The 18,595-nt window shown below is 45.4% G+C and overlaps 1 protein-coding gene across 2 annotated transcripts in view; it reads right to left on the minus strand.

The window, feature by feature from the left end:
- LOC125431078 (nuclear pore complex protein Nup98-Nup96-like) overlaps positions 1-18,595 on the minus strand; it is a 67,125-nt gene that overhangs the window by 45,058 nt on the left and 3,472 nt on the right. Inside the window, exons 2-8 of one of the 2 annotated variants that reach the window (XM_048493642.1) lie at positions 17,491-17,572; positions 13,282-13,384; positions 11,682-11,783; positions 11,408-11,587; positions 7,086-7,225; positions 4,602-4,709; positions 942-1,125 (exon numbers count right to left, since the gene is read on the minus strand). In XM_048493642.1, the coding sequence (XP_048349599.1) occupies positions 942-1,125; positions 4,602-4,709; positions 7,086-7,225; positions 11,408-11,587; positions 11,682-11,783; positions 13,282-13,357 (790 nt within the window). In that variant the 5' untranslated portion in view covers positions 13,358-13,384; positions 17,491-17,572. The remainder of the gene's footprint in view (positions 1-941; positions 1,126-4,601; positions 4,710-7,085; positions 7,226-11,407; positions 11,588-11,681; positions 11,784-13,281; positions 13,385-17,490; positions 17,573-18,595) is intronic. The other variant, XM_048493641.1, reaches the window with a different exon arrangement.

Here is an 18,595-nt window from a genome sequence, read left to right on the forward strand (position 1 = left end):
GTTGTGAGGGGGGAAGGGCAAGGAGATTGTCAGCCCCTTTGAGTCTCTTGCAAGAGAGAAAGGGGGGATACAAATCCAAACTCCTCCTCTTCTTCTTCTTGCTATAAAAATGGTCACCTCCTTAATCTCCCTCCTTAATCTCCGAGAAGCTGTGACTAGCCCAAGGTCACCCAGCTGTGTGGGAGTGCACAGGCTAATCTGAATTCCCCAGATAAGCCTCCACAGCTCAGGCGGCAGAGCTGGGAATCAAACCCGGTTCCTCCAGATTAGATACATGAACATACAGATTTACAGGCTGTATTTTATTGCCAATATAATCATGTTGGGCAAACCCATGTTCACCAACAAGCCCCTGTAAGTATCCCGACCAACTCAGTACATCCTGTTTCGTCTCCTCTCTCCGGAGACCCACAGCTTGAGACTCTAAAAGGCCGGGGGGCACCTATGCCTCTGATATGCAGCCCAACTGCCCCATCAAAGAGACCATTCCAGTTGAGAGGGGTTGTTTCCCTTACTCCTGAGGGAAAATCTCCTCCCTCAGTCACCAGGTGTGTAAAACTTTCTTGAAGCAGCTCCCTCTCCAGCACCCTTTTCTGCAGATGGGTCACCTGCACAGGTGGTCACCCAACCTCCCCTCCTGCAGAGTCCCTTCTCAACATCTCCTTTTCCTGTTTGGACCTCCGCATGCCCCTTTAAGTCCCTCTCCCCGGATATGACCGGGTTTGAGTAGACGTAACCACATTTGCTCACATTCACCTTCCCCTCCCTCTCTGCCTCTGTCCTCTCCCGTCTGTTGGAAAGTGTGAACCGATCAGAGAGGCAGGGATTTCCTGTTTTATGCTCACAGGAGGCTTCACCAACATTGCTGTCATAACAAAGGCAGGGATCCTGCCTGGCATTTTCTTGCAGCTACAGACAGGGACAGACACGTCCGCACTTACTGGTTCCAAAGCCCGTTTTATTCTGCCCGTAGGAAAAGCCAGTGTTCGTCGTGGAGGAGCCGAACAGCCCCGTGGCAGCACTGGACGTAGCTGTGGACGATCCGAAGAGCCCTGGAGTCGCTCCAGCTCCTACGGGGTTGGTGGGCCCTTTGCGGTTTGCTTGATAATCTTCCAAGCGAAGCTCCTAAAGAAGAACGAGTTCATAGGGACCATCACAACACACGGAACAGCTGAATACGTGGAGATGCCGTCTACTGAATCAAACCCTCGGTTCCTCCGTGTCAGGACTGTTTACTCATAACAAGATGTTCACTCCTGCATCCAACTAAAGAACCTGGACTAAACAGCTCTAAAAGAGCATCTGTTTAAAACATTTAGAATTGGATATCTCCAGAATATTCCTAAGAAAGGCTGTCCATCAACCTTAAAATCTTCTTGATGAGAAGAATATGGATTTATACCCTGCCTTTCTCTCTTGTAAGAAGTTTCAAGGCACAACCACTACACTAAGCTGGCTCTCAATAATAATACGAGTACCATAATTGTGAGTTCTCTTCTTTGTACTAAAACCAGGAAGCCAGGCAGGAAACCTTCAGAGAGTTTACCTTTTATTGAAAAAAAAAAAGTTACCGTATATACTCGCGTATAAGTCGACCCGCATATAAGTCAAGGCACTTAATTTTACCACAAAAAACTGGGAAAACTTATTGACTCGCGTATAAGTCGAGGGTGGGAAATGCAGCAGCTGCTGGTGAATTTCAAAAATAAAAATAGATACCAATAAAATTACATCAATTGAGGCATCAGTAGGTTAAATGTTTTTGAATATTTATTTCAAAGAAAAACAGTAAACTGGCTCTGTAAGGGGAAAAGAGGGTCAACAAAAACAATATGGTCTCAACAGTAACTTTAAAAGTACAAAAACCTTAGCTCAATCAGCAACCAAGCTAAAACACAGGAGTTAAAATCCTTCAAAACTGGATTCCTCATCATCATCTGTATGTCCAAATGTAACCCAACTTAGATTTTAAGAGGGATATTATCAGAAATGGAAAATCTACTGTAAGCTTCCAATGTAAACAATGGGGGATGGGGCACCCTTTTGGGGATCAATAACTTTGGATCCCCTGACCCAAACTTCACCAAACCTGGCTGGTATCATAAAGAGACTCTCCTGATGAGACCAGCCAGGTTTGATGAAGTTTGGTTCAGAGGGTCCAAATTTATGGACCCTCAAAGGGTAGCCTCATCTACTAATAGCTCCCATTGAAAACAATGGGGAATGGGGGCACCTCCTTTTGGGTCCATAACTTTGGACCCCCTGAACCAAACATTACCAAACTTGGCTGGTATCATCAGGAGTGTCTTCTGAGGGTACCCTGAAATTTTGGTGTCGCTAGCATAAAAACCGCGCCCCCTGCTGGCCGGCAAAATAAAAACACACAAAAAATTTTAATGACTCGCATATAAGTCGAGGGGAGCTTTTTCAGCATTAAAAATGTGCTGAAAAATTCGACTTATACATGAGTATATACGGTACCTTTATTAGGCAAAGCTACAAAATACAAACATGGGAGAATTAACCCTACAGTTACTGTAAACACAAGGGCTAAATTTATTAAAGCCACTACCAACCCTTAACTATATTACAATAAAAATGTTAGGCAAACCAGGTTTTAGGTTACTATATTAGAACTGCTCACAAAGTATTTCACATAAACCCAAGTCACAAACACTCAGCGATCTCCTCTAATCTTCTGAGACTTCCTGAGAAATCTGATTTACCTATCACGGTAACGTAGTTTTACAGAAAACGATCCCTCTTATCTTACTCTAAATCCCTTCCAATCTTAATCATGTGATTAATGCCAAGTTAAATGATTGGCTCTTAAGTATCTGGAAGATAATCCCGACAATTGCAGGTAAGAATAACTCTGACAGGTTCGCATTATATTTTCTGAAGCCAGATAAGAAGGCCAAATTTAATCTTCATTGGAAGGCATAAATCTAATCTTTCTGTAATTGTGTCAATTGGCTGTCAAAGGTTAAAGGAAAGCTTTATGCAAACGCAGCTCACCGACAGCTGAATTTAGCATGAGTTCACTATTACAGGAAAGCGTGAACGATCAGCAAGAAAGATGATGATACAGAATCATAAAGTTGGAAGAGACCCCAAGGGCCATTAAGTCCAGCCCCCAGCCATGCAGGAACACACTAGAGAATAAGAAGCATTTGGATTTATACTTCGCCTTCTTACAGGAGTCTCAAGGAGGCCTACAAGCTCCTTTTCCCTTCCTCCCCCTACAGCAGACACCTTGTGAGCAGGTGGGGCTGAGAGAGTCCTGAGAGAACTGTGAGTAGCCCAAGTTCACCCAGCAGGAATGCAGGAGTGGAGAAACAAATCCAGTTCACCAGATAAGAGTCCGCTGCTCAAACGGAAGAGTGGGAAATCAAGGCCGGTTTTCAAGATTAGAGCCCACATGCTCTTAACCACTGCACCCCGCTGGCTAGTGAGAGTGGGGAGGAGGAGAACTTATGTTATACTAGCAGACCCGGCCACGCTTCGCTGTGGCTTTCCGGGGGGGGAGGAGTTAGGAAGGGAAGGGAGGAGGAAGGGGAGTGGCGTACCAGCTGTTCCAAGCAGCTGGGGTTGGCACGCTCCTTCTTCCTGTCCCGGTGAGTGCGGTGCGGAAGGGAGGGAGGGAGGAGGAAGGGGAGAGGATGACCGGCAGTTTCCTGAGCCTTTGCTTTGAACGCTCCACAGCCAGGTGGCTTGGCCAGCAGGAGGACACATGGCGAGGTGAACACCCGCACGGTTACATTTTTATATAGAGAGAGATGAATGGCAACCCCCTCTAGCCACGGAATTTTCTCATGTATCCCTGCGATGCACTGAATATGTGCATGCACTGAATTGAACCCGGAAACATACAAGAACCCAATAAAGCTGCTGAGGTGAAGGCGGGCAAGGCACGTCCCCCTGCGATACGGTGGCCCCTCATTGGTCCGCCCCTGCAATACGGCGGCCCCTCATTGGTCCACTGTGGTTTTCCCTAAGCGTGAGTTTTACCGGGCTCCAGTGTGACCTGGGAGCCTGGTGATGGTCCAGAAACATGCCCAGAATGGACACCAGCGGCGTGTCAAAATTTGGGAGCAATTGGTCCAGCCGTTTCGGCGTTAGGGCGTGAGGAACACCCGCACGGTTACATTTTTATATAGAGAGAGATGAATGGCAACCCCCTCTAGCCACGGAATTTTCTCATGTATCCCTGCGATGCACTGAATATGTGCATGCACTGAATTGAACCCGGAAACATACAAGAACCCAATAAAGCTGCTTTAAAGCAGAAATAATAGGTCATTCGGTAGGCCAGATCAACAGACAGGCAGCTCAATAAGCTAATTAAGGAGCTTATGGGATGCCTTCAAGAGTGGGCTGACAAAGCGTGCACAGCAGTTCAGGTTAAAGCAACGGGGACCAACCTATGCATGTTTTTAAAAGTTGGTTTTAATGTCTTTAATCATTCACGGCCTTCAGAGTGGAAGGCAGCATACAAATGTTTTAAGCAAACATCCAAAAAAATAATAAAGGTCAAGTGTAGCATATTAGCCTGGAGAGGGAAGGAGAGAGAGAGAGAGACGGGCGTTTGATGGACTCACCTCGAGAGATTTACTTTCGTATTCCTTCATTGCCGTAATACACTGATGCTTTGTGCTGATGTTTGTACTGACTCCGGATTTGACCATCGTGTCAGTGCCGGTCGGCGGCTGCAAGAGAAAACAGGAGGGGCGACAAAACATCAGCCTCCACATTCATCTCACTTCCTGGATTCCAGATGCAAGGAATCCTGTAAGCAACTGGTTATCATTGGACAGAACAGCAACTGTTCTGCTAGCACCCAAAACAGATCTGCTAGCACCCGAACAGATGCACAGCAGACTGACAACCCTATTAAGAAGAGCCATAGTCGGGGCTGAGATCAAGACATGGGAAAACTAGGCTCAGATTTCTGACCAGTTATGAGCCTGCTGGGTGTTCATGTTCATTGGGAGGCTCTGAGATCCTTGGGGCAAGGAGATTTCCATACACAGCAGGACTGTGCTTGCCTTAATGCACAAATGCAGACGCTGCCTCATCTTCTTGATGCGCTGACATCGTGCCCTTGACACTGGCTTGCCCCATTCTAGGCCTTCTCGGCCATGAAGGAGCTCTGCCCCCAAGCTGGCCCACATTTGGACAACTATCTCCACTACAGCGGATGAGAGAGAAGCACATCTGGGTCATCTTCTGTTTCACCAACTGCTATGGAACCCTTGGAATTGCCTGTCCTTAAAGGGGCCGCTGCCCTCAGAGGAGATTTGTGCAGACAGTAGACCAATGCAGTGGTTAACGAGGAATGACACATTTGCGTACTGCCCCCAACTGATGTATATTTACTCCCTAAAAATTCCACAGAAGTCTTGATCAGGACATTGGCTCAGAATAAACATGAGTGACTCCAGATTTTTTCATGCTTAAATACCTTGAAACTAGGAAGTTGTCCAGCATAAGCCCTATTAAACTAAAATACTGGTTTGGCTCATTTTTCCCCCCAAAGAGGCTTCTGCAGGAAAACTTCCCAGTCTATACTCTGGGCCAAATCTGTCTCCTGCATCACCATCCTTAGCGATGCTCAAACTCTGCTACCCAATTACAGTGAATATTACAGTATGCAATAGAATCATAGAATCATAGACTTGGAAGAGACCCCAAGGGCCATCAAGTCCAACCCCCTGCAATGCAATACTCCAGCTCTTCCACTGTTGTCTCTAACCGTAGAGCATTTTATTTCAACATAACAACACACTTCAGTCTCACGCTTCCACAGAACAATTCTGACAGTGCTCCCAAAGTATTACTTCACATGAGCTGGTGATGTACCAAAACATTAAATTAAATCCATATTAAAAATCCCCAGAGTTAAAAACACCACTGCAAGAGGCACAGAGAACTCCCTTTCTCACCACTGAGTTCAGTAAAGGAAACAGCAATAAAACGAAATTAGATTCAGCTTGCAAAGAGGTCAGAGCCTGAGGACCTCTCCCTTGTCTCACCAGTGGGACTGCAACCCAACAATGATGTAAAATTCCAAAAGAAGAAGAAGAGTTTGGATTTCTATCCCCCCTTTCTCTCCTGAAGGAGACTCAAAGGGGCTTACAATCTCCTTGCCTATCCCCCCTCACAACAAACACCCTGTGAGGTGGGTGGGGCTGAGAGAGCTCCAAAAAGCTGTGACTAGCCCAAGGTCACCCAGCTGGCGTGTGTGGGAGTGCACAGGCTGATCTGAATTCCCCAGATAAGCCTCCACAGCTCAGGCGGCAGAGCGGGGAATCAAACCCGGTTCCTCCAGATCAGAATGCACCTGCTCTTAGCCACTACGCCACTGCTGTGCTATATTAGCTCTAATCCGAAGAGACGTTGCGGACGTTTTGGGAAAAGCTTTGGACCAGCACCCTGCAACCAGGCTGGACTACAATACTTTTATGTGAAAGGCACATTTTCTAAGGAACTACTTCACACAGCACATAATTGAACTGTGGAACTGCCTGCCACAGGATGTTGCCATGGCTGCCAACCTGCGATGCTTTAAGCGGGAGAGGAGAAATTCACGGAGGTGGGGGTTATTAACGGCTACTTAGCCCTGATGGGCATCTCCACCCTCAAAGGCAGAATAAGGCCTTCGAAGCAGTTGCTGAGGAGCACGGCGGAAGAACATAAGAACTAGCCTGCTGGATCAGACCAGAATCCATCTAGTCCAGCTCTCTGCTACTCGCAGTGGCCCACCAGGTGCCTTTGGGAGCTCACGTGCAGGATGTGAAAGCAATGGCCTTCTGCGGCTGCTGCTCCCGATCACCTGGACTGTTAAGGCATTTGCAATCTCAGGAAGGATGCTGTTGCCGTCTCCCAAGTGGGGGGCTTCCCAGAGGCGGCTGGTTGGCCTCTGGTGCAAAACAGAATGCCTGACTAGATGTTCTTTTGGTCATAATCCAGCAGGGCTGCTCTTACGGAACCGCAGGCCCGTCCATCCGAAAGTTTAACAAACAGGACAATCCAGCACAAAGGTTAGAACTGGTCCTTTTGAGAGTAAACACAATTGGACTTGCATTGAATTTAATGGTCGTGCCAGTCGGAACAGTGGTGAAGCTGGTCGATCCGAAGAGGGATCCAGATGTGCCCCCAAACGGGTTGGACGTCGTGTTTGTGGTTCCAAATAAACCGCTACTGCTGGTACTCGTCCCAAAGTCTGTTAAAAAGAAAAAAGGGGAAGAAGAAAGGGAGGAAGAAAATCAGTATCAAAAAGAATACAAAAATCTTAAAAGCCAGAACTAGGATCTGAAGACACTTCTAAACCTATGATCAAGTGATGGAATACAGCCCAGAAGTGCTAGCGTTCACCTTCAACAAGCCAACAGTGAAGTGCACCAACATGTATTTTTTTAATAATTTTTTTATTTTATTTTTATAATTTTTATTGTATTATTTGAATATTCCATTTTATATTAATACTTTTCTTCATTTGTTTTCAAATACATTTTCCCCTTTCCCCCCCTATATTTTCTTCATAGCTTTATCAAACAAACAGCAGTAAGTCTTGATAGTAGGCGTCATCTTTTATGCTGATTTTAATAATGCTGCGTTTTAATAGGATGGGGTTATTTATATAGAACCAAAAACTACTTAATATTTATTGGATTTTAGCTTTGATTTATGTGCTCTATTCTGTTTGTTCACCGCCCTGAGCCCTTCGGGGGAGGGCGGTATAAAAATATAACCAATAAATAAATAAATAAAATAAGTTCATTCTTTGTAATCTCTTCTCCCATATCTCTTCATTGACTCCAGCTTCTTTCATCCAGTCCACATATATTGTCCATATCTTCAGAATTTCGCTCTGTTTATCTGGCCAGTTTGTTTTTTGTTATTATATCGAAAACGTCCAGTGTCACTTGTTCCCAGATATATTCCAACCCTTTCTGGATTGTCCATTTTTTCTTTTCTTTCCAGCCTAAAGCTATTGTTGCATGTGCTGCTTTGATCATTATTTTATACATATAGCTATATTTTTTATCTACCCTTCTATCCTCCATTACACCCATGAACATTAAATCATTATTTATCCCAATGTTAATCTTCACCAGTTTCTCGATATATAACAATCCGGTTGTCCAAAATTTTTTCACATCTATAGTGCACCAACATGTTTCCGGTAACAGCCCTGCCTTTCTACTTCAGCCTAGAACCAGCGCCATTCGAGTGAACACTCCTGGGGAAAAAGACTGTTTTTGTAGCAGCTTTAATACAAAGGAATCGAAGCTTCTGGCTGTCACGGGTGGCAACTGCCGAAGAGCAAAGCTCCGAGTTGTAAGGGATCAGGGTCCTTCCACACGCTCCTGCATGCCAACTGTGGTTGCCAGATGGCTACCCTCCACTTAGGGTGGCCTGTCCAGCACTGACCAGAGCCTGGGCTTTCCCCCTCATGGTTCCTGCTCTATGGGATGGGCTCCCAGAAGAGGCGTCTCCAGGAGGTGCCGAAAGGCCTGCTTGTTTGCTGGGGCTTTTCAGAGCACTTGAATGGCGCGCATCTTTTAAGGGAGACGAGATCTGGAGTTTGTTACTTTATTTTTGGTTTTAGCAGGCAATATTTTAACTATGATGAAAACCATCCTGAAGCATGAGGAAAGGCAGAGTATAAACATTTTAACAATGTACTGTCAAAGCTTTCACAGCCAGAATCGCTGGGGTGCTGTGGGGTTTCTGGGCTGTGTGGCCGTGTTCCAGTAGCATTTTCTCCTGACGTTTCGCCTGCATCTGTGGCTGGCCTCTTCAGAGGATCATCCAGTCCTGCAGATGCCAGCCACAGATGCAGGTGAAACGTCAGGAGAAAATGCTACTGGGTAGGATAATGATCTATCCCTGTATGGAAATGCTCATCTTCTCCTTGAGTCCTGATTATTTTTCTTCAGCTGCTCTTCAATCGTCTTACCATTTATATTATGTCCAATCTCACCCCAAATTCCCTCTATTTCACCTCCTCCATAACAGTTTCTTGTGATCCAGAATCAAGCGAAGTGGCAGGTTATTCCCCCGCCCCCTCGTGTTTTTTTTGGAGATCTAACTATAACTGGAGAAGTTTGAACACTGAAAGGGCCTGATCGGCTCTAAGCATCCCTCAGTACCCTCCGCTCTTTTCCACACACACCAGAGCATCCTCTAAAGCAGTGGTGGCGAACCTTTGGAACTCCAGATGTTATGGACTACAATTCCCATCAGCCCCTGCCAGCATGGCCAATTGACCATGCTGGTAGGGGCTGATGGGAATTGTAGTCCATAGCATCTGGAGTGCCAAAGGTTTGCCACCACGGCTCTAAAGCAAACCCTGAAGACACCCACACCCACACACACAAGCCTTTATTGGCATATAAAACAGGACAAAATTTTAAAACAAAACAAGGTTAAGAAATACAGTTAAAATTACTAATTTCCAGTATAAAATTTGCAACAGTTTCACAAAAGACACCCCAATACGATTAATCAAGGCTTTTATTCCATGCTGATTTTGGATCATGCACAAAGTCAGCCCTGGTAGGAGAACAAACTGAGTATCAGAATGCTGTGCCCCGCCCTCCCCTGTTCCAAAGGAACAGGATGTATCACTCGTGAGTCATATGAGAGTAAATATTTTAAAAGGCCAGAACGTAGCTTGTTGCTCACACCCCTCATATTGACCTTTCTCTTCTTCACCCACACACCTAAAAACTTGCGTCTCTGGACTTAGGTGAGTTGGAGCACGACGCAAGTTTGAGAAACCCTGACTGAGAATTTCTACTCATGCTGGTAGCACGAAAAGCAACTTAATTAAAAGCAACCGTCTGGCCCTATATGTCCCAACTCGGCCTCTGCGCTCAGCAGAGGACAATTTGCTGGAAGTCCCTGGCCCCTCCATGATACGGCTGGCTTCCTCAGCCCTGGGCCCTGCCTGGTGGAACGCTCTTCCTCCAGCTGTCTGGGCCCTGCGGGACCTTAAGGAGTTCCGCAGGGCCTGCAAGACTGAGCTGTTCCACCGAGCTTTTGGGGAAGCCAGCCGTTGATGTGTGCACCCCTTTAAACATCGAGGCCCCTGCTGCCCCTCCTTTAGGGGAATTTTAAATTACGGGACGCCATCTGTATTTTTATCGGCATTTATTGTATTTATAATGGAAAGGTTATAATTTGAGCGCTGCTTTTAAATGAAGGACCAGTACTGTAGGTACGGTATTATTATGGTTTATTGTTTATATTTTTGTTGTGAACCGCCCTGAGCCCTCCGGGGGAGGGCGGTATATAAACCTAATAAATAAATAAATAAATAAAAATTAATGAGTCACATTAAAGGTCACCAGTTGTCCTACAACAGCAGACTAATTAACACCGACCCTCACATTCCCGAGACGTTTTTGCATGCTGGATAGGGATGGCTCATAGCTATGCCTGCAGCAAAGGACAGTAAGCATTACATGCCCCATTTCCCAGAGGTGGGTCCGCATCAATAGAAGGGCCCTAAGCATGGACACAACGTTTCTCATCAACTTAATGTTGCCTGGCATTTGTGAAAAGCCATCTCATGCCATCACATTAAATGCTCTGACACCCAGAACCTCAGGAAGAAGAAGAGTTTGGATTTATATCCCCCCTTTCTCTCCTGCAGGAGACTCAAAGGGGCTGGCAATCTCCTTGCCCTTCCCCCCCTCACAACAAACACCCTGTGAGGTAGGTGGGGCTGAGAGAGCTCCAAAGAGCTGTGACTAGCCCAAGGTCACCCAGCTGGCGTGTGTGGGAGTGCACAGGCCAATCTGAATTCCCAGATAAGCCTCCACAGCTCAGGCGGTAGAGCGGGGAATCAAACCCGGTTCCTCCAGATTAGATACACGAGCTCTTAACCTCCTACGCCACTGCTGCTCCCAAGAGAAGACACACAAGCTTCTCAGAAAGCTGCTTGCCAAATATTTTTTATTTTGTTGGGGTGTTGTGGGGTTTCTGTGCCAGCCACAGATGCAGGCGAAACATCAGGAGAAAATGTATTGTCGAAGGCTTTCACGGCCGGAATCACTGGGGTGCTGTGTGGTTTCCGGGCTGTTCTAGAACATGGCCATACAGCCCGGAAACCACACAGCACATCAGGAGAAAATGCTGCTGGAACACGGCCATACAGCCCGGAAACCCCACAACACCCCAGTGATTCCAGCCGTGAAAGCCATGAAAGACAATACATTTATTTTCCCATTGAAAACCTCCAACAAAGAGCAAGATGCCTTGTATGAATGGATGCTACGGACTTTGTACAAATCTGAAAAACAAGCCGGAGGGAATTTAACCTTAACAACTGCAGAGTTTCCCTCAGCAACTCAGTAGCTCCCAGAACACTGTCAGAAGAACCACTGAAACTTACTGCCAAACCCCACTGGTTTACTTTGTGCAAAGGCATTGTTCTGGGATGAGAAGAGGCCTCCTCCAGTGCTCGCAGTCCCAAATAAGCCACTGGAAGTCCCTGTCGATGTTCCGAACCCAAAGCCGGTACTTGTGGAGGATGTGGCCGGCTGGCTGAACGTGCTTGAACCAAACAGCCCTCCTGAAACCAGAAACAGTCACCAGAATTAAAACACAAATCACTCATGAAGAAAGAACTCAGGTCAAGGAGTAAGCAGCAGCTGTATCCCTCGTACCTGGCTTGGCCTGTGTGCTCCCAAAGAGTCCTCCGGTGTTATTGTTTGTCCCGAAAGCAGATGTCCCAAATGCACCTCCGCTGGTCGTGCCGAAGCCAGTGTCTGTGGAGCAATAATAGGTGATAGACAATGAGACAGCATGGGTCTTTTATGCACAGCAGAAATAAGACATTTTGAGGATGTTTTTAAAATTGTTTTGGAGAAGAAGTTCACACAGCTCTCTCCTCCAAACCGTCCTTAGAATGCTTTATTTCTCTCAACCCGGGTTTTTCAAAAATAGCTCAATAAGCGATGTTCCCCCCCGGAACCCAGTTTGAACACATTTCCTGCCCGATGCGTGAACAAAAGAAGTCTGGAAACGCTTTAATTTCTCCCGCCCAAAGCTCTTAACTTCCATTTTCACTGTTTGGCCCACTGCTTTGTGTGCCGCAGCAGATTCTCCATGAAGGTTTCCTCGGCTTGCAACTCATTCGCACACGATTTCCATGTAAAAATTAGATGAATAAAGCAGATGAATGCCTAGTGATCCCACACACTTAATTGTTTTGTTTTGTATTTATCCTTCCTTCCTTCCTTCCTTCCTTCCTTCCTTCCTTCCTTCCTTCCTTCCTTCCTTCCTTCCTTCCTTCCTTCCTTCCTTCCTTCCTTCCTTCCTTCCTTCCTTCCTTCCTTCCTTCGACTTTTATACCGCCCACCCCTGGAGGGCTCTGGGCGGTGTACAACAACTAATATAATCTATAATAACAAGAGCACATTCAATAAATACATACAATATAATAAAATTAGGGCTCTAAATCCCACATTAAAACAGTTTAAAACAGCGACGGAACATCGCATCCGGCAATCTAAAGGTCCCTCTGAGGAGGGAATGGAAAGGCCCAAGATGTATTGAGGGGAATGTCCACAAAGTTACAAAATCATGATTAGAGAAGCTGCAATATGTGCATATTTGTGTTGTCACCGTTTCACAGACATACCCCTCAAAAGAAAAAAGGAAAAATGACGCGTGCATGGGATTGCTAGGCAAAACCAATTAATCTACTGTTTACATGGAAATTGCATACAGATAAGCTGCAAGCAGAGGAAACCTCCATGGAAAATTTTCACCAAATGGCAGAGGCATAAGAGTAGCACACAAAATGGTGGGCAGAACTCTACAACTGACCAGACTTCCGTCTGCTAGTAGGTGGGGGAAAAAGAACTATTTTGGCTGGCAATGCTTGTGTTCTCCATGCTGTGGGAGCACAGGAAGTCAACATGGACCTTTTTAAAACATCTGCAGGACGTTTTATTTCGCTGTGCGGAAAGGACCATGGCTGAGGTACAAGGGAAAGTTTAAATTGCTAGGAAGGGCTGGGTGCTCTACCCCACAGGAAATTAATTCACTTTAAGTGGAACATATATTGAATTGTGCATCACTCTGCAACCAACTCTGGAGTTACTAAGACATACGTTAATCCAGAGAAACATACACCTAACAAGGATAATGTTAGATTTTGTAGTCTATGTCAAAGCTTGAGTCCAGGTTAGATTATTTAAACGAATAAAAAACTCAGCTGACGACTCCCGTGACTTTTCCACAATCAATAGCAGTACATACTCTGTCCAAAAGTTGACGTTGTCCCAAAGCCCCCTGTGCTGCTTCCAAAAGGCGTCCCAAATGATTTGTTAAACATTTTGAAGGTGCGTCAGGTTCTCAAAACCTAGAACAAAAGAAAAGTTAAATAACCCACCGCTGAAAAATCCACATGTCCAGCTCCGTTCAGAAATGTGCCCAGCGCTGCCATTACCCCACCCCACACAGAATAGCGTCCTGTCAGAGGTTGTGTGCTCTGAAGCGGCAGACACAGGTGCTAAAAAGTCAATACAGGGTAGGTCGGGGTAAAATAAAATGGCATTTGTTGATCGAGAATTTCTGAGTGACGGTCACTGACGCCAGACAGCGGGATTGAAAACTTTTTACCTATCTAGACAGCAGGGTGCTGTGGGCAAATGTAGGACCCAGAATCAAACTCCCACTTGACCATAAAACCCACTGTGGGACCTTGGGACTGTCACTTTCTTAAGCCAGCCAACCTCACAGGGTCATTAAAAAGAAAAAATGGGGGGGGGGGAGAGAATGACGACCATGTTTGCTCTGTTTAATCCTTCCCAGAGCCCTTCGGGGATGGGGCGGTATAAAAGTTTAAATAATAAATAAATAAATAATTCTCTCCTACAATTTACCAAGTAGGGTTAGTAGCAATCCAGGTGGGGCCTACAGGTCTCCCAAAATTGCAACCCCCCCCCCACCTAGATTTAAATTAAAGTTGTCAGTCTTGTGACTGTCAACCACCTTACATCCAACATGAGCAAACCTGTCTTCCTAGAGGAGTTTCACAGTGCTGCCTTCAGCAAAAAGAATTTCTCAGAATTCAATTATTACTCCAAAAGGCCCAGTTTCACTGTACGTTAGAGCCAGTATAGCAGCAACTGGTTGAGATACAAATTCATCCATGACTCCTGAATGCTATATAGCAGTGGTGGCGAACCAATTGGCCATGCTGGCAGGGGCTGATGGGAATTGTATTCCATAACATCTGGAGTGCCAAAGGTTCGCCACCACTGCTATATAGGGTAGCTCCAGAGGCGTAGCGCCAATGGGGACATCTGAGGCAGCTTGTCCCAGGCACGGCGGGAGGTGGCGGTGCTGGGCAGGCTGCGGCCGCCATTTCCCCACTGCCCAACGTTGGGCGGTGGGGAAATGGCAGCCACGGCCTGCCCGGTGCCGCTGCCTCTCGCTCTGCGGGAACTGGCAGTGGGGAGCTGGAAAACCTTTCTGCACTGCTCCATGGAGCAGAGGGAGGATGGAGGGCTCTGCACTTTCTGCCCCCCCCCACGGGTCCCCATGCCACAGCCACCCCCACGCACCATCAGGATAAGGTAAGTGGGGGTGCGGAGGAGGGCACGCATGGCGGCTCGGGGGGGGAAGTGGCGCGGAAAACACGGAGGCTGTCCCGGGCGCAGCTTTCCTCAGCTACGCCTCTGGGTAGCTCTCATATGAACGAGCACTGACAAGAACTTTACAGATATTATATAATAAACCATTCTAACATCCAGCCACCTTTCTGTTCAATCCTGGCAAATTCACAACCCCCATTCCACATGGCTTTTGTCCACAGTCCCGTGACCCCCAAATGTGATCAGAAGGGCTCCCTCCCTTTTTCATTTGTGGAAAAATGGGAGGGATCTATGCCTTTAGACTTCCCAATGAGAACTGCTGAGACAGGCTGCAACTGAATCTCACAATGAAATTTCTAGGTGCCATGGGGCCCGGGACCTGTTGGGCTCTGGGTAAATCAAATAAACATCAGATACAGCAAGAAATTGGAAAACAATGTAGGGAAATGAGGCCCATGAACTGATGTTTTACAAACACAACTGTTTCTCTCCCTTGAATGAAGATTTGTAGGGAGCTAACAACATCCTTGCTGATTTGCATTGTCCACCACTCCGTGACAGGTCCATATTATGCTGCTTCGTCATGTAAGACAGCGGTTCTCAACCTGTGGGTCGAAACCCCTTTGGGGGTCGAACGACCCTTTCACAGGGGTTGCCTAAGACTCTCTGCATCAGTGTTCTCCATCTGTAAAATGGATAAATGTTAGGGTTGGGGGTCACCACAACATGAGGAACTGTATTAAAGGGTCGCGGCCTTAGGAAGGTTGAGAACCACTGATGTAGGACAAAGTTCTCCATACCGTAAAATAAATTATCTCTGCATTTCCATTACTTCATGCAAAAATGTGTTCTAAGTGGGAACTAAAGATCAGTGTTCAGTTTCAAGCCTGGTCTGGTTTGGGGGGGAGGAGAAAAAATTCCCCCATGTAAAAAAATTTCATTGGAAAAACTGCAAGATTTTGGATAGCACCTAAAAACCTACAGTGATACACTTTCACTCTTTTTGAAATATTCAGATGCTCTGCCCTGAATGTACTTCCAATCTATCTCAGTACGGTCCAAAGTTAATTGCAGCATTCATCTGGGAGGGGAAAAAACCCTTTTCTGTATAGTATCTTGATATAAGATATATACTTCACCTTGTTTCTCCTTCCCCATCTTAGTCTGACGACATTGAAAAACAGTTGAAAAATAGACCAAGTAGTCTGCATAACCCAAGAAGATACAGTCCTTCTTAATGAAGAATAACAATTCTGCGCTGCGTTTTAAAAAAGACTTGCCCTCATGTTCTAGTCGTGTGAGTTCTATGAGCTTCTGGCTTCCTCACCACCCGCAGACCTGCAACTCTACAGGCAAGGGCTGAATTATTTTAGCGCTGAGCCTGCAGCGGTTTCCAGGACATGAATGTGATCAAGTGGTTTACCCACAGCACAGTGCACAGTAACCCAGCCTGGGAATAACATGCGTATCCCACATTTATCTCTGCTGACATTCATTTTATCAATCGTGGCCCTGCTCTCCAATCTGTCCAAGTCAATCTGAATTCTGAACCTGTCCTACCCCTCCTAACTTGGTGTCATCTGCAAATTGGACCAGCCTACCCTCCATTCCATGATTCAAGTCATTGATGAAAGTACTGAATAGCACTGGGCCCACGACAGATCCCTGTGGCACCCCACTACTCACTTCTCTCCAGGATGAAGAGGAGCCATTGGTGAGCACTCTATGTGTTCGGTCAGCCAACCAATTACAAATCCATCTAACAGTAGCCTTGTGTAGCCCACACTTTACTAGCTTGTTTGCAAGAATATCATGCGGCACCTTGTCAAAGGCCATACTAAAATCAAGATATGATACATCCATAGCATTCCCTTCATCTACCAAGCTTGTCAAAAGAGAGATAAGATCATTTTAGCATGACTTGTTTTTGAGAAACCCATGTCGATTTTTAGTGATCGTGGAATTCCCTACTAAGTGCTTTCAGACTGTCTGTTTAATGATCTGCTGTGGAATCTTTCCTAGTATTGATGTCAGGCTGACTGGGCAGTAGTTGTTTGGGTCTTCTTTTTCCCCTTTTTGAAGATGGGGACAACATTAGCCCTCCTCCAGTTAGCTGGGACTTTTCCTGCTCTCCAGGAATTCTCAAAAATTATTGCCAGTGGTTCTGAGATTACTTCTGCCATTTCTTTCAACACTTTCCAGTGATATATGCAGAGGCTTCAAACCCATGGGAAGAGAATTTAAACTGCTCAGTAGAATGAAGAAATTTCAAATCACTCAAGGAACTAAATGACGCTCACTCCTCATAAAACTCTGCAGCAGGAAGGACCCTTATAAATTAAATCACAGACATTCTCCACCTGCTCCACAACCAGGCAATTACAGTTTCCCCATCCTTTGGCCCTCCTCTTTCGTACAATCTTTACTTCCCTCCGGTATTTTACTTGGTATGATCAGTCGCCAACTAATTTAGATTATGTTTTTAACTCTTCTAATGTATTTGTTATTGTGAGCAGCCCTAAGTCCACAAAAGGAAGGGAGGCATATAAAACAAATAATATTATCTTTACCCATTTGAATCTTTAAAGCTGTCTGGAATTATGCACACAGACCAGTTAACGTCATACTCATGACTATCTGACCAAGAATTACATCCTCTCATACATTCTCTTATTCCAGGTCTTGAAATGGAGAAATACTCCCCCCACCCACCCACCCGCCTGATACGGAAAAGCTGGAAACTAGGGGGGAAACTGAGAAAACATCTTAATAAATGTTTTGTTCTCTAAAAGATTGATAAAATATCATAACGAAATCTCTCTTATTTCCAAGTTAGTAATGATTGCCCAATAACTGTATAGAAACATACTTTTAAAATGTTGCAGCATGCAGAACATCATCAGGCATTTGATCAAAGAATACAATCTGGGACTCTGCCACGCATATAACTCCTGCAACACAGCAACAAGGACTTCATGTAACACCGTCCAACTTCTCTTGCATTCTCCCTTTCTCCCACTGCTAGATATTTTGTATCAATAGAAATAAACTGATGAATCCTTGAAAACACACATGAGATCAAGGAACGAATGAATGTATGGAAGGGCTGAGAAGCTTACAGTGCTACAAACTCAAGGCGTGAAAGAGAAATGTCAACAGGTGGTATGCTTCTTGTGATACCTTGTCTCAAATTGTACAAAACTTCCACTTTATGACATCCATGAAGCTCAAAATGTGGAGAATCAGAAACGGTAGATCTTTTCAGACACTTTCCTTCATCGCAGAAAAACTGCGGTGTACTTAGGCTTGCTTTTTCAGGGACAAGTTGGTCCCTAATTTTGTATACTTTATGAATAACGAGTACACATTACTGGAAATTAATATTATAAGCATCATATTTAAATATCACTCATTAACTACATCATATAATACCTGGTGGGCCACTGCGAGTAGCAGAGAACTGGACTAGATGGACTCTGGTCTGATCCAGCTGGCTTGTTCTTATGTTCTTAATACTTCAACTCACTTTCTAAACATGTGAGCTGCTTTTGTAGCTGTCATCAAGGAATACCTTCTAAAACAGCTTTACATACTTCCTTTTCCATTTTCAGCTTTTCAAAGTCTTTTCCAAGCAGCAATTCTTGTGCTCAGGAAGCTTACGTGAAGCGGCTGACATGGTTGTATCTATCACCGTACAATTTGACAATGTCTAAATGCAAATCAAGTCACACGCAGTTTTCATATACGTGAGTATTTGAAGAAATTCTCCACAGTCCCTGTCACAGTGTGCTTGAGGCGGTAAAAGGCTCACGCTCTGTAATTTCATGTGCTATGTTATACATGTGATGCAAGTAATGAAGCCGGTATAATTTTCTTCCTCAAGAGCTTTCAGTTTTCCAAAAATTTTACACTTCTACGGATGACACGCAGAGCCAGCCGCCGACACTATTCTCATCCTTGACAGCATGGGATGC

This window comes from Sphaerodactylus townsendi, linkage group LG04 (assembly GCF_021028975.2).
Source record: "Sphaerodactylus townsendi isolate TG3544 linkage group LG04, MPM_Stown_v2.3, whole genome shotgun sequence".
Lineage (NCBI taxonomy): Eukaryota > Metazoa > Chordata > Lepidosauria > Squamata > Sphaerodactylidae > Sphaerodactylus > Sphaerodactylus townsendi.